A 22454-nucleotide genomic window follows, 5' to 3' on the forward strand; every position below is an offset into this window, starting at 1 on the left:
AGTGCTGGCATGTGAGAGGCACTGGGTTCGATCTTCAACACTACATAAAAATAAATAAATAAATAAAGGTATTGGGTCCATCTACAAATAAGAATAAATAAATAAAGAAAGAAAGAAAGAAAGAAAGAAAGAAAGAAAGAAAGCAATCAGGCCCAAGTTCCAGGGCTACTTCACATTTCCTAAAATGATCTCAGGTTTCTTCTTCTTGTAACACAAGACTGAGCTGGGAATGGAGCAGGAGATAAGATGCCAACAATCCTGTACAGAATACAGGTGTCCTTTCTGATCTACAGGTTTTGCATTGGCAGTCCAATGATTGAAAATATGTGGGAAAAAATTATATGCATTTCTGAACATGTGCGAACTTTCCCTTTGTCATCATTCCCTGGGCTGCACAGTATGACAACCTTTTATTTATTTATTATTTTTGGATACTGAGGATTGAACCTGGGGCACTCTACCACTACTACATCCCCAGTCCTTTTTATTTTTTTATTTTGAGACAGGGTTTTGCTGAGTTGCTAAGGCTGGCCTCAAACTTGCCTCAGCCTCTTGAGTCTGCTGGGATTATAGGCTCCTGGTTGGCCAGTATAACTAACTATTCTTAACATGGTGTTTACATTGTATTAGATATTTAAGTAATCCAGAGAGTATTTAAAGTACATAGGAGGATGTGTGTAGGTTATATGCAAATCCTATGCCATTTTCTTTAGGGACTTGAGCATCTGCAGATTTTGATATCCTTTGAGTGTCCTGGAGCTAATTCCCATGAATGCTGAGGGACGATTCTACATTACTGGGGAAATAAACTCCAGCAAGGTGGCAAAAGGCACACAGGAATCCAGTTTGTACACAAAAGCAGAGGTAGGAGGGAGATTTACCCCAAAACATTTATAACTTCTTTGTTCTGGAGAGCTACCCTCTACCTATCGAGCTGCTCAGCATCAAAGGTTTGATTGTGGAGGGGGGAAAAAAGGGAGGGGGAGGGTCCAGGAAACCATAATTTAATCCATTGTTTAACCAGGACTGAATAATGCAAGAAATCAAGGGAAAAACTTCTGAGCTCCATTATTGACTGCACCATTGAATTTGAACTTCTATATGGCTGCAGACACAATGACAAATGGCCTCACACTATCTGGAATCTTCTTCCAGATGAGGCGCTTAGCTGTCAGGGATACAGCAAAGGGGGCAGGAGCTCCAATTGCTCTCTGCATATGCTACCCTGGTGCCAAGGCTGAGCCGATGACTTCCTTGCTATTGAATCCAAGGCCTCTGTTGTAAGGCAAAGGAGAGGGAGCAGGCAGAGGGACCAAGAGCCCTTGCCTTCAGGCCACCTATCGGACATGGGACTTTAGGCCTTGTTATTAAACCTTTGCCTCCGTCCCCAGCAGAACAGATATTTTGCAGTATGATCCCAAGAGGAATGGGAATTCAGAGGTGAAGATGGTGCAGGGTCTCAGGGAGCAGGAAGAAGCTGGAGTTTGCTTTTTGAGCTGTGCTGCACAGCGTGGTGAGCGTAGCCAATACTGAGCACTGTGCTTTTCAATAGCCATCAGAGTAAACCTCCGATGTCCTCACCACAAAAAGGTTGAACATTTGGGGTGTGGACTGGTTACTGAGCTTGATTTCACATTGTATTTTGGGATCAAAGCATCACTTTGTTCACTATAAATATATACAATTATAGTTTTTCAAAATATAATAATAAATGGAATGAAGAAAAAAATTAAAACATCAGGGGAAAGGAAAAGGGCTCCTCTTAGGGTTAGTGCATGTCTGAGCCCAGCTCAGAAACCTTTCCTCTGTTACTGATCTTCTTTTTGCTGGATTGTTTGCTTCCAAGAGAACCACATTGTGCGAAATCACTCATTTAAAAACTGCTTTTAAATTATGTATTTCTCTGATTCAAAGTGGGGTAGGGAGGGAGAGCATCGGAGGAAAATTACCTCTAGATAGGGAATAGGGGTGGGAGGGAAAGGGAGGGAGAAGGGGAATAGCTAGGATGGTGGAAGGAGACGGTCATCATTATCCAGAGAGTATTTAAAGTACATACATGTATGAAGATGTGAATTTGGTGTCGACACACCTTATATACAGAGATATGAAAAATTGTGGTATATATGTGTATTAAGAGTTGTAATTCAATAAAAAAAGAGAACATATAAAAAATAAAATCTTCACGATTAAAAAAACAATAAACTGCCTTTGCCACTTGGGGTGGGGCTGTTCCAATTACATGGTGATGGGTCTGAGGCGCTCATGGAGGAACATGGAAGTGGGTGTTCTGACAGTGATCTGTGTAGAATGTTCTGGGAGTCTGCTAGGTGTGCTCGACACGCCGGTACAGAAACCAAGGATCACCTCAGCACCAAAGCACAGAAACACAGGATCACCACCACCACCCACCACTGAGGTGGCTCTGGCCCCTCTATTTTATGCTCAGCATCTCCAGTGTCGGAGAACTCCCAGCTTCCGGTTAAGGTATTTTTCTTTATGCTCACCCCAAATCTCCTCTCCTCGTTGATCTTGACCACCTCTGAAACCAAGAACACTCTAGCCCTTCAGTCACCAAATAGCTTTTCCATGTGACAAACCTTTTCTGTACCAACCATCCCAATTCATTCCCAAAGCCCTTCATTCCACAAGCTTGTTCTGAGTACCAAAGATGTCCCTAAGTTGGCAGGATTCTGTCATCCTTTGATAATTTTTTTTTTTTTTTTAAACTTTATAGTACCGTGGATGAAAACCCAGGGGCACTCTACCAGTGAGTTACATCTTCAGCTCTTTTTTGGAGACAGGACCTAGAACTTCCATCCTCCTGCCTCTGCCTCCTGAGTAGCTGCAGTCAAAGGTGTGCACACTGGGCCCAGCACTGTGTCCTTACTGTTAAGCCGGGTCTCCGCGTCACTGCCCTGGTAGCTCTGTCTCCCCACCCTTCCCTCACGCTCACACCTGACGCGGCCTTGGGCTCTGAAGAACAGGGCCAGGTAACACTCCGTCATTCCGGCTCTTCTCCCAGCCCTGATTCTTTCTGGCTGTGGGTCATGGGGCAGATTCCTCATCTGTTTGTGCTTCAGCTTTTTATCCTCAGAATGGAAAGATTTCATCAGTTCTTGCCTACAGGGATATCAGGACGAAAGAAGTGGACATATGCAATGTGTCCACAGAGTGTCCCACAGAGAGCTTGCTTCAGGGCAGCCTCCACAAGAGGTTAACCTCGGGCTCTTGCTGATGTAGCTGGGAGCTTAGAGATAATGTTGCAACGCCCTCTTCAATTGCTTTTTCTCTTTTCCCCTTCTTCTTCACTTATAATGTTGATTTATGTGAGCAGGAGAGAGGAGTGATGTAACCCTCGATGACATCTGAGACACAAATGGAATGTGAGGGGGAAGCAGGAAGGGTGAAGCAGCTGTTGGCTTGAGGGCTGAGCTCTCTGGCAGTCATGGACGTCCTCTGAGGACAAATCCACTGGCCAGGACAAGACTCACGAAATGCAGAGTGGAGACGTTAAGTGGTTCCCAGGATAAACTGAGGAGGAGAGCGAGGACGGGGAAATTCAGATTCCCTGACTTAATGCTCGTAGTCTTGATGTATTAAAGACCTACTAGAGGGGTTGGGGTGGTGGCTCAGTGGTAGAGCACTTGCCTAGCATGTGTGAAGCACTGGGTTTGATCCTCAGCACCACATAAATATAAATAACTAAAGGTTTTGTGTCCATTTACAACTAAAAATATTTAAAAAAATACTAGAAAATCCAGCAATCCTGAGTGTAGAGCCAAAAGAAAAGAAAAGAAGATCTTGGAGATCTTTTGATGTATGCTCATAGGCTACTATTTTTTCTTTAGTGCTGGCGATTGAATCCAGGGCTCTACCACTGAGCTATATCTTCAGGTCTTTTATTTTGAAACAAGGTCTTACTAAAGTGTGCAGGTTGGCCTTGAACTTGTGATCCTCTTGCCTCAGCCTCCTAAAAAGCTAGGATTACAGGTGTGCAGCACCATGCCCTGCTGCTGAAACGCTTTGAACACAGACGTTTAGAGCAGCATCATTTACAATAGCCATGAAGAGGAAATAACCCAAGTGCCCATCAATAGATGAATGCATTAGCAAAATGTGGTGTGTACATACAACAGAACATAATTCAGCCCTAAAGAGGAAGGCAACTTCATTCATGCTACAATATGCATGAATATTATGCTAAGTGAAATAAGCTAGACACAAAAAGACTAAAACCGTGTGATTCCACTTACATTAGAGGTAGGTAAAGAAATCAAACCCACAGAGACAGAAGATGGAATGGTGACATCCAGGGGCCATGGGGAGGGGCAATGGGGAGTTGATAGGTGCACTCAGAGTTTCAGTTTTGCAAGATAAAAACCAATCCTGGAGATTGGTTGCAGGACAGTGTGAATGCACTTAATATTGCTGAACTGTGTGCTTAAAAGTCGTTAAGATGGTAAACTTTGTTATGTGTATTTTATTTCAATGGGAGAAACACACACACACACACACACACACACACACACACACACACACACAATTTAGTTCAAGAAAACCAGGAGGGAATGTACCACACTAGAAACTGACACAGAATATTCCCCTCATGATTCCACAAGCCATGTGAAATTGCTCAAAACTCTCATTCCCAGGCAGGCAGGCAGTCCCTGGGGCCCTGGCTGTGGAACCCTGCTCTCCAATGCACCTCTTCCTTGGGCCTGCTGTTTAGGGGCAGAGAATGGGCTTCAGGAGCACAGGTTGTGGGGACTGGGGTCTGCCCTGGGCACAGGGACCTGGTCAGATGGCTTAATGTCTTTGATCTTCAGTTGCCCCCCTCCTTTTTCAATTTAGTGCTGGGGATTGAACACAGGGCCTCATGCATGCTAGGCAAATGGTCGGGTGACATCCCTAGCTCTCTGTCCTTTCTGCAGGGCTGTCCTGAGAACAACCTGGGACAACCCAGGTAAGCAAAGCTCCCAGCACTGGGCTGAGGCATGAAATGAGAAGCACCGTTCTCCCTGCTGGAGTCCTCGCGATTACGTCTTACCTGAACATCATACAGGAACTGGAAATGGCTTCCTTTATTCGCAGCGTCTCTCACGGCCCGAGCCAGGTCCACCGACCCTTTTCCACCAACCGACCAGTGATAGCAGGGGACCGCATCAAAGGCGCCAGCCCGCTTGGCCAGCTCACACACCAAGTCAATCTCTGCGCGGGTGTCGGTCCTGGTGATGAAAATCTTTGTGGTTTTGCATCTGTATTCACTTAGCAATGTTTTAAAAGAAACACTAACCGTTTATACTCGACTTCGCTCCCTAACACCGAGTATATTTTAAACATCAAAAGTGGTCACATCATGTTTAAATAAATCAGACTTCAAGAAAAGCATGAGGGAAAAAAAAAAAAAAAACCCTAACACGACACAAATATTTCAAGTTGTTAAGGGTTTTTATAGAGAAAATTCCATAACGTCTCTCTGTGATCACTCAGTCTTTAGCCAGAAAGGGTTGGTGGAATTAAAGTGAACAAACAAAAAGTCAAGGAAATGGAATCACTATATATATATATATTTCATTTCCTTAATAATATTTTAAGGACACACTGGCTAAAGTGAAATCAAACTAAACAAACACAGAGAGTGCTGAGCATTTCTGTGAACTTTCAGATAAAACTGTCAAAGACCAAATACCCTCAAATCAAAGTTTAGTGCACAGGGGTCCCCATGATAGCACCCCTTAAAGCAAGAGACTTGACTCACTTGAAGACATTCAGTGCCACCACAACAGGCACCCCAAAGAGCTGAGCGATCTGAATTTGCTTCTGGAGGTTACAGCAGCCGTCGGCCACTAGCTGGATGTTCTGTGAGGGGTAAAGGGAGCCCGGTGTCACTTCCCATCAAACTTCCCGACTAAACTGGCCGCGGAACACTGGCAGCCTTTGCTTACAAATCTCCTCACTTTATTGTCCTAGAAGCTTTTAAAGAAGACCCTGGGTCATGTTTTGCCTCCAAGGAAAATGGGTGCAGAAGGAAGAGGTTCATTTGCAAAATAATTTACGAAATCATTATGGGTCCACCCAATGACATATTTGGGTCTCTGGACTGGCATCTTTTTCTGTTGATGAGTGTCTGCCAGGGCCTACGCAGCATGCTCATGCTCTGCAGGCTGGTGGTCAAAAGGCACAGGACCCTGGGATGGGGAGGAGCCCTGTCCATCTATTCCTGGCTGAAATCCCTGGTGCCATTTGAGGGAGCTGAAAGGTACCATTACCAGGAAATCAGTCAATTTATGGAGGAGTCAAGTGGCTTCTGCTAAGTCATAAAGCTAACTGCATTATCTTCCAGAAGTCTGTTGTCTTTTATGCTAAAAGAAGACATGAATATAAGCTTCATATTTATTTCTGTCCTGGAGACCTTGAGGTCTGGTGGCTCAAACAGCTCTCCTGGGAGTACAGTAGATAAACCTACAGCCACGTTTCCTTGACAGTTAAGCATTAGCTCTTCTAATTATTATTATTATTTTTTTAAGTAGTGGGGATTGAACCCAGGGGTGCCTACCACTGAGCTACATTCCCAGCCCTTTTAATTTTTTATTTATGGTCAAGGTCTTGCTAAGTTACTTATGACCTTGCTAAGTTGCTGAGGCTGGCCTTAACTTGTGATCCTCCTGAGTTGCTGGGAATACAGGCGTGCAAGCTAAATGGATTTTATCCCCTTATCCCACCCATTTCCTTCTGGATTCTTAGAAAAACGTATTTAATAAAAATCGTTTTTACTAGGAATTGAATCCAGGGATGCCACACCACGAGCTGCATCCCAAGTCCTTTTTTAAGTTTTTTTAAAATTTTGAGACAAGGTGTCACTAAATTGCTGAGGCTGGTCTTGAATCAGAGAACCTCCTCCCTCAGCCTCTGGAGCTGCTGGGACCACAGGTGTGTGCCACTGTGTCTGGCAGAAAAACACATTTCCAAGAGGCCACTGGTGGTAGACACATTCACAAAGGGTCAACTATAAGCCAGTGATGAACAGGACTTGAATGACCTTCCAAATAAATATCCCAAGAGTCCCTCTTACCTCCTCTGTGTATTCTTTCTTTAGAGGGACACCAGCAGTTACCTGAAATAAAAAGAGGCAAAAACTAAGAGTGATCCCATAGAAATCCTTTCTCTAATTCATAAAGTTCACAAATTAGTCACTTTTGGGAAGGTGGCCCTATGTTAAACCAGACGTTGTCAGCTTTGGCAAACTGTGGCCTTGTTTTGGGAAGCTTTTAAAACCACTGCAGTCTGGGCTCCCACAGGCCGAAGCAATCAGGACCCGGGAATGATTCTATTTGAGCCAATGCTGAGAACTTTTGTATTGTTGACCATAATGCTAACACAAAATGGAACAAACAATGTTAAATAACTGATTTATATAGGGTGCAGCACCATTCTAAATCATTTTAAAGTAAGTGCTATTGTGTTTTCATTTTTTGGACTAGTATCTTACAATGCCCCATGGTGTTGTCAGGCAGTGTAGTGTATGATCAATTTATTATTGGTCATACTAAAGACACAGATTAAATTGTTTATTAATACTCATTTAAGAATATAAAACCTAAATAGTTCTATATTCATTAAAAAATTATGTTTGGAGTTAAAAAAAATTCTACCCCACTACTACTAGCACCAACAAGGAATAGGCCCATACAGGTTTACAACTTTGAATAAACCAAATATTCTAATGTTACAAGAACCCTTACAGGGTATAGAATAAAAGAAAGAACTCTCCTCAATTTTTTATTCTATGTGCTAACATCTCAAATAGATATAAAAATCTTACTCAAAATGTTAGCAAACCAATTAGCAAATTCAGTTATTCATAAAAAAGATAATATATAACCAAATTGGACTTATTCCAGGAAAGTAACGCTCACTTAGTTTTTTCTTTTTTGGAGGTACTGGGGATGGTACCTAGGGGTGCTCTGGTGGGCTACATCCCCTACCCTTTTTAGTTTATTTTGAGACAAGGTCTTGCTAAATTGCCATGGCTGGCCTGAATTTGTAATCCTCCCACCTCAGCCTCCTGAGTAGCTGGGATTACAGGCGTGCACCACTAGGCCTGGCTTCATTTGTATTTGAAAGTGATTTAAGTAACAACATTAAAGAGAAAAACTAAATCTTTGCATAGCTGAAAAAAAATTCAACATCTATTTATATAACAACTTGGCAAACTAAGAATAGAAGGTAATCTCCTCAATTTTACTAAAAATCTGTAGCAAATGCCATACTTAGTGATGAGCTATTAAAAGTGCCTCCTTTAAGATCAGGAATAAGAACAGGATGCCTGCCATCACCGCTCCATCCAACACAGTACTGTGACTAGGAAGTCGGGGTAAGTGACAAGAAATAAAGCATAAAGATTGCAAAGGAAGAAAGAAGCCTGTTGCTATTTTCAGAAAAGTCTGCTGACACAGAACTCCCCAAAGTATTCGTAGTGAACATAGTACAACTATTAAGAGAATTAGACAGGTTGTAGGATATAAAAGTAATTTATAAAAATAGAAATAATCTGTTAAATTTCTTAAAAATATAAAACATATAAGAACAAATCTGTAAAAAAACGTGGCAGGCCTTTATTGAACAATCTGTAACTTTTGTTTATAGTTAACTGTTATTTATGGGGTAACCTTTATATAACATATAACCCACCTCCTTTCCGTAGCTGTAGCACTGGGATTGAACCCAAGGCCTTGTGCAAGCTACGCAAGAGCTCTACCACTGCTCTATGTCCCTTGCTCCATTAAAAGGCTTAAATCCATGAAGAGATGTTCAATATCCTTGGATATAAAGCTACAAAATCTCTCCCATATCCTTGATGGATTTAGTGCCATCTCAACAAAAATCTCCCCCAAATTCTTTCTTGGACCTAATGAGTTAATCCTAAAATACATATGGAAATCAAAAGGGGGACTAGGAGGCTAGGCAGCCATGAAGCAACAGGAGAGCGGCCTTGGCCTACAGGTATTCATGTGGCATATCAAGGACCAGAGCAACTGAAGGCAGAGCCAGAGGAACCTAACAAACATGGAGAAGAACTATTTAAGCACCTGGGGCTGTGCCAGTTGCTTATTAACACAGGAAAAAAAAAAAAAAAAAGAAAAAAGAAATCAGAGTTGGTCACTGCACCATAGGCCAGAACAGTAATAAGGGGTGAGATGGTTAATTTTATGTGTCAACTTGGTGGGGCCCTGGGGTACTCAGGTATTTGGTCAAAAAGTTATGTCTGGGTATTTCTGGGAGGATTTCTGGACAAGATTAACATACAAATCCGTGGACTCTGAAGCAGGGCACTAAGTTGTCCATGATGGGAGCAGGTGTCAATCAATCAGCTGAAGATCCAAGTTCAACAGAAAGACTGGTCTCTCCTAAGCAAGGGAGGGTCCTTCCATCTTCATCTCGCCATCAGTCTTCTGGGTCTTCTGGGCAGACTGTGGACTTGCCAGGCTCCACAACCACGTGACCAGTTCCTTAGGGTAAATGTCCTCCCACACATGTGTACATTCTTTCTGTTGGTCGTATGTCTCTGAGAACCCTCACTAATCTGACGTGGACCCAACAATATGACAGAATCTAGTCCTCGTGCTGCACCAAGAATGGCGAGCACTTTGGAAGACAGGAGATGAATTTAAAATGATTGGGGCTAAAATGGACAAGTTCAGGGGTCACAGAATTTTCCACTGCACAGATTATGGGAAAAAAACCAAGCTGAATAAACAGAAGAGGCGGCCGTGGCTATTTGTGTGATTCTATCAGAAGGAAGCAGAAATTAGAATGGACCAAAAATATTAGCACAGAGTTATTTCAAGTAAGAAGGAAAGACACAGAGATGGGTAAGACGGAAGACAGAGTGAGAAGATGAAAGTTCACTTATTATTCAGTTATTGAAGGACACCAATGAATAGGACACAGTCCCTAATCTCCAGGGATCCAGAACTGGAGGAGCAGACACACCAATGACATTTATAAAACAACATGAGGCAGAAGGTGCTGCTGGAGCCCAGAGAGGGGTGTCCAGCTTCCTGAGTCTCCCATTGTATTACCCTCTGTCCCTGCTGTGGTTTGGATCTTCAGTGTCCCCCAAAGGCCATGTGTCAAAGGCTTGCTCCCCAGGTGCTATCGGGAGGTAGTAAAACCTTAGGAAGAGAGACCTAGTTGGGGGAGTTTAGGTCACTGGGGGCGACCCCTTAGGGAATTATCGACCCCCACCCTCTCTGTTCGCTTCTTTCACTTCCCAACCAGGAGACGAGCAATTCTGTTCCACCATGTGATCTTGTCGCAATGCCCTGCCTGCCACTGGCACAAAAACAACAGGGCCAACTGATCATGGTCTGAGACCTCCGTAATTATTAGCCAGATACATCTTTTCTCTTTATGAATTGAATATTGCTGGTATTTTTTACAGCAATAGACAATTTTGCAGTATCAGACAGCACACCCTGTATTTGTGTCTATCTGCAAACCCTGAGCCTTCTATAATCATCACCACTACAGAACAAGGACATTAAGTGGGAGTAGAGGAGACACAAAGGATTTACATGGAAAACCACAAACACTGTAGAACAGAGCACATGCATTGAGACAAAATGAAATAGGATTACAGGCCATGTAGAGAATTTTTGTATAATAGAGACTATAATCTGGAATAACATTAGACTGGACAACAGAAGGTCTTGACTTTAGGTCTGATTGGTCCAGTCTCCTAGGCAGGTGGGGGATGTTACCAAGCCACTGGATGTCCACATGCTTGAGACTTCCTCTTTATAAAGACTGAAACAAACTCGACAATCTCTAAGCCCTTTCTAGTGTGAAAATCCCCCTCCTCATTTTTTTTTTTTTTTTTGGTACTGGTGATTAATGCTTTACCACTGAGCTGCATCCTGAGGCCCCTTTACAAAAAATATTTTATTTTAAGACAAGGTCTCCCTGAATTGCTGAGGCTGACTTTGGACTTTCAATCCTGCTGCCTTGGCTTTCAGAGATGCTGGGATTACAGGTGTGCACCACTGCACCTGGCCAGTATGAGAACTCTTTGAGTTTAAAGTTTTCAGGGTGGAAGGACAAGAAAGGAACATTCCAAATGCCTCTTATATAGGCAAAAATTGTTTTTTGAAGGTGGAATTTGGTCTACAGATTCAAAGTCTAAAGTCCGGTAATGACCACCACAACAACTGGTGTTTGAGCAAAATCAGAATTCTTCAGGTTTACTATCTTATAAGATGTATTTTACATCAATCTTGCATTTGAGATGATAAAGCTTTGGGCCAAAACAAAGAGCTTGAGTATCTGGTATTAGGAGTGGACTTGGGATTTAGACTACTTTTAGCTTTTATTAAATGTTCAGCTCTGCATGGTAGACAGATCTGGCTCCCTGCCAGACTGGTAAAGCTGCCCACGTTCCCTAGACCCTTCAAACCTCAGCTTCCTTATCTGTAAAACGGAATTAAAATCTCTGCTTTTCCCAGGATAAAGAATTTCTTTTTAAAATTTTGGGTTTTTTTTGTCTTCTTAAAAAAAGAATTTCCTTTTTTAGATTACGCTTTTATCATTTTTTAGATTATGCTACCACTGAGCTACATCCCCAGACCTTCATGATTTTTTAATTTTGAGAAAGGGTCTCGACAGGTTGCTGAGGTTGGCCTTGAACTTGCAATCCTCCTGCCTCAGTCTTCCCAGTTGCCAGGATTACAGGTTGAAGTAAGATCATTGAACAAAGCACATTATAGTCTGCCTGATGGCAAACCTGTTATTTGTTTCTATATAACATTCTATATGATATTAATTGATTACATGGCTTTTGTGTACACAGTACTCCAATTAAGAAACTGGATTTGGGCTAAGTATGGCAGCACATGCCAGTAATCCCAACTACTCAGGAAGCTGAGGCAGGAAGATCACAAGACCCTTCTGAAAATAAAAAATAAAAAGGGATGGGATGCAGCTCAGTGGTAGCGTGTCCCTGAGTTCAATCAACCCTTAGTACAAAAAGAAAAATGATGTGGCAGTTTATCAATATTCTAATGATGAAGAAACTTAGAAACTTAAATTATTTTATCTTGAAATGATTAACCCAAAATAAAATTCATTTTTTCTCACTTGGAAATTCTTTAAATGGAAAAACACCATCCCCACCCCCTCAAAAAAAAAAAAATCACAAACACCTTTTGTAAATTCTATGCATATTAAGACAGGTAAATATCAAAACTCCTCAAAAATGTGAGATTATGATTTTTGTATTTTCTGAGCAGATTTCGCTTAGAAGCAACCCAGTGCTGCCAGAGTTAAGAGGCCAAGTTGCAATAAACAGAAACAGAAGGAAAGTGGTTTTAGGTGAAATACGATGAGTTGTAGCCTCAGTGAACCAAAAACCTCTCTGTACAAACGCTGAAAACCCTCAGTCATCAAAGAGATCCTGTCTTCAGGAACAAGAGCCTCTAAACCCCTGCTATCAAGTGGTCACGGAACCTTGGCCTGAGTGGCGGGGTGAATCTCAGGACTGAAAGTGGCCACAAGATGCTCTCTCCAAATGCAGTGTGGAGTCCCATGCCCCGGGCTGTGGGTGTGGCTGCTCTTTGAATTAGCCGAACTCCAAGTTCCTCCTGTGGTAACTTGTAAAACATGGGTTCAGAGAGGAGACATTCTATGTGAAGTTCTGCTTTGTCTTAGTTTTAAAAAGTTGCACGGGGACTTACGCTCGGCCCGCCTCCGTGCATCTTCAGAGCTCGCACGGTGGCCACCAGCACCACCACATTGGGCACCAGGCCAGAAGCTCGGCATTTGATGTTGAAGAATTTCTCCATCCCAATATCAGCCCCAAAGCCAGCTTCAGTCACTGTGGGGAAGCAAGTTGGAAATGGCCGTTATTGTCTAAAAACAACAAAAGGCTTTGCAGTCATTAGTCACCAGCGATAAGGATCCAAGCCAGAAAGGACAGCTCAGTCCTGCCCAACCTGAGCTTCCTGGGTGCATCTCCTGCAGAGGTGAACTTACTGTCCTACTGCCATGGAGAATGTTCACCTGGAAAGATGGCTCTCTCCCTGTTTTGTACCACAGGATTGAAGGATTCATTGCTAAGATTTTTCTGTTATTACTGTAACTCTAAACAAACTTTTTTTTTTTTTTTTTCCCTTGGCACAGGAGGTGTGGGTACTGAGGATTGAACCTGAGGGCACTTACCACTGAGCCACACCCCCAACACCGTTTTGAGACAGGGTCTTGCCAAGTTGCTTAGGGCCTCACTAAGTTGCTGAGGATGGCCTCAAACTTTGAATCCTCTTGCCTCAGCCTCCCAAGTGGCTGGGATCACAGGTGTACTCCACCATGCCCAGCTCTATTTATTTATTTTAAATAAAGCTTTTCTTAACACAGTTGGGGATTTTCAGTTTTGCAATCAGGTTCCACACTATATCAAAGGATGATGATAGCATGATGATGATATAAGATCCCTTCTTACTTATTTAGAGTCACGGAACTTAGTGCCACCTGGTCATTTCTGTTGACTGACAAAATTCAAGTTCAAGTTGAACGGCTTAAGGATGTTGATCATGAGACTTGAAGCAAGACAGCACCTTTATTCCAGAATCACAGAGGATGCTCATCTGTCTGTGTCCCCACCCTTGAAACTCCCCCCGGTTGGCAGAAATGTTTCTGGGGCATGCCTGGGGGTGGCCGACAGAATATTAGCACTGCCTTCCGAGAAAATGGGTCAGCAACATCCTCTTCACGCCCAGCGGAGGGCTCTAGAGCCTTGCCACTGGATACGTGACTCTCAGATCACGGCTGCTGCATCACCTGGGAGCTTTTTAGAAACGTGAAATCACGGGCTCCCGTAAGATCTACTAAATCAGAATAGCATCTGGATAAGTTCCAGTGAGATGGATGTCTATTACAATTTGGGAAACACATTCCTCTAGGAAAGGAATACTACTGATGCAGCAAAAAGTAAATATTTATGGACTCTGAAACCAAATACCAACAGTACAACCAAGGCCAAAACTTATGGAACAGATAGGAATTGACAATAAGAAAACATTAAGGTATAAACCAACAACATTTAAAACGTGAGCAAATTTTATCCCTAGATTTTAGTAAGAATAAAAGGAAATAAAATTTCACACATAATTTCAAACTCTAAATACATCTAATTCTTTGTTGTTTTCTTTTGGTACTTTATATGCCTATGGAGTTTTTTATGAACTAGGTGTAACTTTGCAGTTTTCTCCTTTACTTTAAAATTATAATTGCTTTTCTGCATTATAAGCGTTCAAACTTTATAAGTATCAGCTAACTGATGTACCAAGATTTATAAGATTGTTCCCCCTGTTATTGAATATTTGGTCTATTTCCAATAGAAACAATGCTACACTGAAAATATCTGTGTACATGGGCTTTAATCTCTTTCAAATTATACTCTTGGAATAAATTCCCGAGGGTGACTTATGGTGTCAGAGGATATAAAAAATTTTTATGACCACTGATATGTTTCTGACAAACCACAAGCTATTTCTTGAAAAATATCCAATTTGGAATGACTATAGCTACAAGCCATTTTTTCTTTATTATATTTTCTTTGAACCGACAGCAAAACAATTTAAAGAAGTGAAAGACATTCCTTTTTATATAGAATTTGGGATAGTTCTGATTTTTATTACTCATGGTCAAAACTAGACAAGATTTCTTACAGCAGCAGTTGCTGCCTCAGGGGTCTCCACGGAAGAGCAAATATTAATATCAGCATGTTGGCAGACCCCAGAAGCTGAATCATTTAGTTAACTTTTGTCAAAGGTCATTACAGGCTGGGGTGTAGCTCAGTGGTAGAGCGCTTGTCTAGCATGCACAAGGCCCTGGGTCCAATTGCAGCTCCCCTGCTCGCCACCCTGCCAGGGTCTCCTAGTGCAGGAACATTTGGATGTCCAGGCAGCCTTATGGAAGGGATTACATGGGACTGTCCAGTTAGTGTCACAGACAGGATCCTCAATCCCTTTCAGTCATGCAATTTTTTTTTAAAAAAATGTTTTTTATTATTTTTTCTTCCACATTTTTTGTTGGTGCATTATTGTATATAATGACAGAATCTGTTGTTACGTATTGGTACATGCACACACTGTAATAATCATTCAAGCAGTCTTGGTCAGTTATTTAACTTATTTGAGTCTCCCGATCCTCATTTAACTTGGGAAGATTAGGTGAGATAACCAGTACATATAAAATACCAAGTTTCTGTTTTCTGGGACCTAGTAAGAGCTCACAAAACGGCGGCATCATTATTACCAAAACTACACTTCTCCCGCTTGCTAGAAATCATACTGAATTCTGAGCATTTGTTCAATGCTGCAATGTCTAGGCATTTTCTGGTGGAAGAGCCCCGTCTTAGGTATGGTTCCTTCATGCCCGCCCAGGAGGAGGGGCTGTCTGCACCCCCGTGAGAACTGCAGGGCAGCACTGTGTCGGGGTAGAGCCTGGGCATTTGGGGAATGGTGACAGGAGACCAAGGGACAGTCAGGATCTTCCCAAGGAAGTAAGGAGTCAGGGGATGGAGGATGGTAAGGGAGGGGAAGGGAGCGGAGGGGGAGAGAAAAGAAGAGATTCACGGGTAAAGGTGAGAGCAAGAGCCGAAATCAGCCTGTGAGCGAGCAGGGAAAGGATCTGCTGAGACTGAGAAGCCATTACTCCCACCAGCAAGGCCCTGTTGGTGCTGAGGAGCAGGGTCCAAGGAGCCAAAGTGGTCCACAGAGTTTCTAATGATGTAGTGTTTCGGAAAGCTGTTCAACCTGGCCCTGCAGTGGCAGGTCGACTGCTGTGGACATTTTGCATGCTGGGGACTGACCAAGTGCTTTCTGAGCTGTTTCCTCCAGAAGCTCCTGTTGGACAGTGAGCTTTGAGGACAGGGCACATGTCTGAGAGATTAAAATCACAAGACATGCACACGGCACTGAACAAAGGTACAGATATTTCCACATTAAACACAAGTGAATAGTAGAATATAGCAAGCCCTGAAACACTCGGTCACAAACATATATTGTCATTATTGACTTGCGACTTTTTGGAAAAGTCGAAAGCTCAAATTCCCTTCAAAATATCCCTTCCTCACCCCTGATGTGTGGTCCATGTTCTCCCTTCTTCACAGGCTCACTATGCCTCAAGGGAAAAAATCCAGGTGTCTTCACATGAATCCCAAGGCCAGCCTCATGTGAACCTCAGACACATCCCGACCTGCACTCCCATTTCACTCTCCAGGAACAAGGAGCTCCCTGGGGAACCCACGCCGATCATACCACTTACCCTCTGCCCTCGTCTCCCACCCGAGCAGTCCCCTTTCTCCTGTCTGCTGCGGAGTCTCTTTTATAAATATTTTCCTTAGACGTCGATGGACCTCTATTTTATTCATTATTTATAGGCGATGCTGAGAATCGAACCCAGTGCCTCACCCATGCCAGGCAAGCACTCCACCACTGAGCCCCAGCCCCAGCCCCTGCTGCTTCTTTTTTACTCGATGCATCTCAGTTATATGGAAGGGTGAGTTTCACTGTGACACAACTGCTCATATACAAAAACACAATCTGATGAATCTCATTCCCGCCCCTGCTGTCCCTCCTCCCGTCCTCTCCCTCTACCCTACTTACGACAACCCTGTTCTTACCTTTGTATCTTCCACACATGAGGGTTTTGTACTCAGGGGCACTTAACCACTGAGCCACATCTCCAGCCCGTTTTTTTTTTTTTTTTTTTGTATTTTATTTGGAGACAGGGTCTCTCTGAGCTGCTTAGGGCCTTGCTAATTTGCTGAGGCTGGCTTTGAACTTGTGATCTTCCCGCCTCATCTTCTCAAGCCGCTGGGATTACAGGCATGCGCCACTACACCTGGCTTAATTCCATATTTTAAGAGACAAACTAGAAACAAACAAATAAATAAAAGCTGAAAAAGTGGTAATAAAGAGACTTCAGCCAGGCATGGTGGCACATGCCTGTAATCCCAGAAGCTTGGGAGGCTGAGGCAGGAGGATGGAGGGTTCAAAACCAGCCTTAGCAACTTAGCAAGGCCTTAAGCAACCCAGTGAGACCCTGTCTCTAAATAATAAAATATAAAAAAGGGCTGGGGATGTGGTTAAGCACCCCTTGGTTCAATCTCTGGTATCAAAAAAAAAAAAAAAAAAAAAAAGACCTTCAGTTAGGGAAAGGAAACAGGATGTAGTTATAAAGGTCCAGGGACTTAACTGCTAAATGCAAAGGAAATATGGAGGCAAATCACGTGTAGAAAACTGAAGTGAGTGCCAAGTCCTTGCACTTTGAAAGCTGTTCTGAAACAGAGCATACAGTCACTTTCATGTTGTTTGCTTTTGAATAACGACAGGCTGCCAAAGAAAACAAGGAACATGGGGAAGGTAGGCTGATGTGTTCACAGTATTTACAAAAGTGAGGACCCCATTAATGAGCCATCACCAATAACTAGCAGCTTGGAAATTGAGGCTGCAGTGTTGTGTATCTATGTCTGAGTACCCCGGGGACCTTCACATGAAGGAAAAGGGGACAAGTCACTCTTACTAGCAGGTTCTACTTCGTAGGGACTCCCTGGAAATTGTCAACATGTAGGATCTCTAAGTTGAGATTCCCTAGCAACCTGAAATAAGCAATTTATTCCTTTATCACATTTGCTGCTCTCAATAAATTTTAAAAGAGATACAGGCTAGAGAATGACTGAATATTAAATTTAACAGACTGCTCTTGAATCATAAAGCAAGTCTGCTTAGTAAGATCTGGCTTTCCTGAAAAGCAAGCAATACAGTCATCTCAAAGCCACATGTTTAATAAGGCTTGCAATAGAGTGTTTGCACAAGTCACAACAATTATTTGTCTTGGCAATCTCTGTTCTCTTTGTTATAGCCATTCAGCTTACAACATGAATGAAAACAGGAAACGGTGGCTGACAGTCTTATTGTGCCGACACAGAAGTTATTAGACGGCGATCTGTAGCTTGATTCAAACTTCAAAACCCATACTCGGCTCAGAAAGGAGGGTCAGTGGGTTCAAGCTGAGAAGGGACGAGCCATTCAAATCAACACTGTTATTAACCTGCACAGGAAACCAAGCTCTGGGTGCAGGTGGAGAGTGAAATACAGGGCACCTGGCTGTCCATGACGAACCCCAGGGCACCCAGATTTCTGTTGTAAAGATTAAACAGAAACAAAGACAATGACGAGCACAGGAATACTACCACAAGGGCACTCTGGCAGGCATGCCCAGTGTCTGTGAAATTCTTCAATGAGAGATGGTTTGTAAGTATGTGTCGAATTGTTCTACCATGTCCCAAACTTATCATATGCACAGAACTCCGATTTTAAAGTTGCTAACAGCTTACATAAGAAACCAAAAATAAACCAAAAAAACCAAACAACAACAACAAAAAACATGAACAGCATCCCTTCATAGGAAGACCCTATAAAATGTGGCTCATAAGACTGGAACTATGAGGGAACTTTAGGGACTGTGGTCTAGCCCTGTCCTGGTTCCTGAGTCCAGGCAGGTGGTCAGCTCGAGATAATGGTGTGGAGCCCACTGTCATATCTGGGTCCCTCTGCTGCCAGCCAGAGCTCCCCCAGCACACTGCACACTCTGCCACTGGGATTCCACTCCAAAGTGTTTTTCGTTCAATGTGCACATCACAGAATTTAGGAACAGCTTTCAGTCCTCATTTGACAATTGCTGAACCCCCACTCTGTAGTCAGGCACTGGCAACTGCACACCAAGGTCTCATTTAGTCAAACTGCCAACACATTGAACAGGATGAACCTGACTAAGATTAATCAATTACCTAATCCAAAAGGAATGTGGTTCTGGCCTTGCCCTTTCCCCCTCCTGAATTCCCTTTGGTGTTTTACAATTTTTATTCATTTTTTCCTGTACAAAGGTAAATTAGAATTTGATGGTTTTTGTATTTGCTTCTGGATGTTCTTGTGCTAGAGCACCGTGCTCACCTCTGCAGAAGGACAAACCATCAGTGCAACAAGAGGCAACTCTGCCCCACCTCCCTGGGGACAATTAGCAATATATGGATGTCGGAAGCCATTCTCACACGTGACTGGGTGACTCCCGGTTAGGGTCTGAGGCGCTCTGGCTGTGTCGGAGCTTTCCCGGCCCTCTCCTGATGAGAGAACCTGTCCGTGTGGGGGTGTAACTGACCACTGACCCCGGAGGCCCAATCACTGACCCTGACCTTGGAGTGCGGCTCCCCCTTCAACCTTCATTGGATGGAATTATCCCCTGAATTTCTTGCTCCCCAATAAAAGGCTACTCCCTGGCGTGCTCTCGCTCTCTCTCTCCTGCTAGCCCTGAGTAATCCTTGCTGCCCTGCCGGGCGGTTAGAGGAGGGAACCAGAGAGGGGAGCTGTCTCGGACCTGGTCATAGAAAAAGGTAACTGAGTCTGTGTGTTTATTTCGATCTCGCTAGCTAACTTTTATGCCAAGAACCTCATTAATGAAACCATTGCGCTGGCCGCGTGGTAGATATGGAGACACTTTTGGTTGGCCCTGGCATCTCGTAGGGATGCTTCTCAACATCCTATAATGCACAGGGCAGCTAATCCCCACTCACCCACCTTCTTTCAATAAACAAAAAATGTTCTACCCAATATGTGCATAGCACTGAGGCTGAGGCAGGCCACTGTCCTTCAAGCAGGACAAAGGAGGCTTGTGCTTTCTAGAGGCTCCCTCTGAAAATATTACAAATGCATTAGATTCTAGACTAAAAGACTGAACGAGCTTAATATGTTAATAAATGATTGTAACCCTATGTAAAATGAGATCCTGAAATATGAAATATCCCAGTAAAAATTCTTCTCAGCACAGCTTTGATTTGTTGCATTAAGTAGACTCACTACAATTTGGCAGTTTCTGGTGATGAAAACTAGTGACCAGGTGACTACTGAATTAATCTTGTAAGAAAGAAGGGAGTGATCAGGGAGAAACCTTCAGTATGGGACAGCATGAGCCACGGCAGCTGTCAGCCCTCCTGCTCAAACATACACGAAGGGGAAAGGATTATTCTGAGAAACTGAGGCCGGAGGGGCAGGGCCAAATGTCGCAGTTACTAAGCGTTTTCTGTGCAGCAGGCGCTGTACCAACACTCTCATTTCACCCTCCACCACCTGGGAGGGAGCTTTCTCCTCCTCATATAGTTTACGATGCCAAGGAGCAGAAAGTTCAAGTAATTATTGCCAAGGTCACACAGCTATTAAGCTGGCCTGAAAGCAAGGCCATTGTGACTTGAACTGCAGTCTCTGCCAATGTCCCTGCTCCACAATGCCTTACCAATACATCAACCAATCCCACAACATTTCTCTAGCTGAATTGCTGGATGGTTTTGCTTTCAATGAAAATCTTAACACCTTGCACTTCCACAGCGTTTCAATCTATAAAAAGTAGCTCTGTATTATTTTCCCGACTGAGAGGTGAGTATGCCAGATTTGTTTTCTAATTGCAAAATGGTCCTGCTGTGATAGCAGAAATAATGTAAGCCACAGTCTTCTCCTGTATATCTCTTCCTTCCTTCTTTCACATACTCATTTTCTCTCCAGAGCAATTCTCTCAGGGATTACTAATCACTTCCTCTCCTAGTTTTTGGACTATGTGTCAATCTAGATGAATCCTGGGCAGCAAGAGGAATGTTCTGATGAACAAACATGACCTCAGAGAGAGGACACTCCAGGGACCAGGTCCACCTGGACATGGCACCCCAAACCAAGCAGAAATAGGCCACACAGGCAGGGCACACTCACCGAAGTGGTGTGGCCTTCTGGGGCTGAGGGGACATTGCTACTTGCCGACTGAGAAGTCAGATCCCAGATACCCTCCCCCCGTCCCCTCCCACATGTCAGTTCTCCCATCTTTGGGTGAGGAAATGAGTGACTCCAAACCTCTAGGTTGAATTTTCTTTCCCAACCTCAACTTTCCATCAGCAGAACACACAATAACGAAACAAAAGGGAACCACCGCTTTAGCTCTGAAATTCTCAGCTTTGCTTTTCCACTGGGGGAAACCCTCCTTGGAATCTAAGGTCTGGTTGAATTAAGGCACTGAGAAAAATTTCCCTTGAGTTTCTGGCTACTTGAAATAACGGAATAGTGTCACCAGACTTGCAAATTGAATTTCTGTCTTGTTATAATCACCATGGAGTCATTTATCTCATGAGTACTCAGAAGATAAAAGAAATGAGAACGGTAGGATTTCATAGTCAGTTTTCAACGGAAATGACTTTTCTGTCCATGATACATGCACTCTAAACACACACACACACACGTACAACATATTGACTACTTTTGGGTATGAAGTTGAATTTATGGACCCTTAGAGGTCTCACAGAAGAACTTTAGCAGCCAGCTCAGCTCAAAATGGGTTGACATAAGAAAGATGTCTGTGAAGAGCAGATTTGGCCAACTTCATTTTCAGAAGGATTTCTTGAAAACAGAGGGGGAGGAAACACCTGTAGCTTTCATTCAATTTGTACTTTATTTTCTTTTTCTTTCAATGAGTCAGAAATAAAGAAACTTTGTGCAGGAAGAAACAAGGTAGAGGTGGTTCAGGCTTCATTCTGAACCATCTGGGCTGTAATTCTGGCACCCGCCTACGGCTAACTTAGGAACAGCCAAGTTCAAAGTGACAGAGCCCATGAATTCCCAATTCCCACTCAAGGTGAGCTAGCCTTGGAGGAGTTTAATTATTTGGGTGACAAGGATGAGGCTAAGTAAACCAGGATGAGTCATTAAATTAACCACTAAAAAGGCTTGGCATTGTTGCTATAGCTTAAGAAACCAAAAACCAAAAACCTCTTGATTTAGAACATTTTAACTTTGAGGATCTATCTCATCTCAAGACCACGAAATTTTACTAAAACCTAAATCCTTTCGGCATTTTAGAGTTTGTCTATTTAATCTATTATCTTCTTTGGTTTTTATTAAGTGTATTAGGCTCAGATTTCCATAGAGTATAAAGAATCAACTGGGCACGTATTTGGAGACCTAAAGGAAGAAGAAAGCTGACGTCAGCATTGATCCTCCTTGTTGGCTTGGTGAACGCCATGTTTGCACACACCTGGGGGAGTCTGCCAGGGGTGTAGACCACATAAAAAAGTGTGTATTTAGGGAAGGCAACAAAAACAGATTCAAAGTCTAAAGAGGACATAGGTACATTTTTAGTGGCACAGTAATGGAAATTTAAAAATTACCAATAATGCCACTTGGATGTGTTTTGATGTGAGACTCCAGAATTCCCTTCCTCCAGCAAGTTAATTGGTTACAGACACTGGTTTGCTTTATTTGGAACCATCACTGATCATCTTTTTTTATAAAATGATTTTTTTTTCCAAATTTAATTTTGGAAAAAAAAAACATGTTCAAATGAAAATTCAATTATACGTGTTATTT

The 22454-nt window shown here is 42.9% G+C and overlaps 1 protein-coding gene across 2 annotated transcripts in view; it reads right to left on the minus strand.

Annotated features, from left to right (window-relative positions):
• The window catches only part of Mthfd1l (methylenetetrahydrofolate dehydrogenase (NADP+ dependent) 1 like), a 185740-nt gene that overhangs the window by 64216 nt on the left and 99070 nt on the right, over positions 1-22454 (minus strand). For both annotated transcript variants that reach the window (XM_076859640.2, XM_076859643.1), the window contains 4 exons: positions 12732-12871; positions 7073-7114; positions 5759-5859; positions 5048-5225 (listed from right to left, as the gene is read on the minus strand). In XM_076859640.2, the coding sequence (XP_076715755.1) occupies positions 5048-5225; positions 5759-5859; positions 7073-7114; positions 12732-12871 (461 nt within the window). The remainder of the gene's footprint in view (positions 1-5047; positions 5226-5758; positions 5860-7072; positions 7115-12731; positions 12872-22454) is intronic.

This window comes from Callospermophilus lateralis, chromosome 6 (assembly GCF_048772815.1).
Source record: "Callospermophilus lateralis isolate mCalLat2 chromosome 6, mCalLat2.hap1, whole genome shotgun sequence".
NCBI lineage: Eukaryota > Metazoa > Chordata > Mammalia > Rodentia > Sciuridae > Callospermophilus > Callospermophilus lateralis.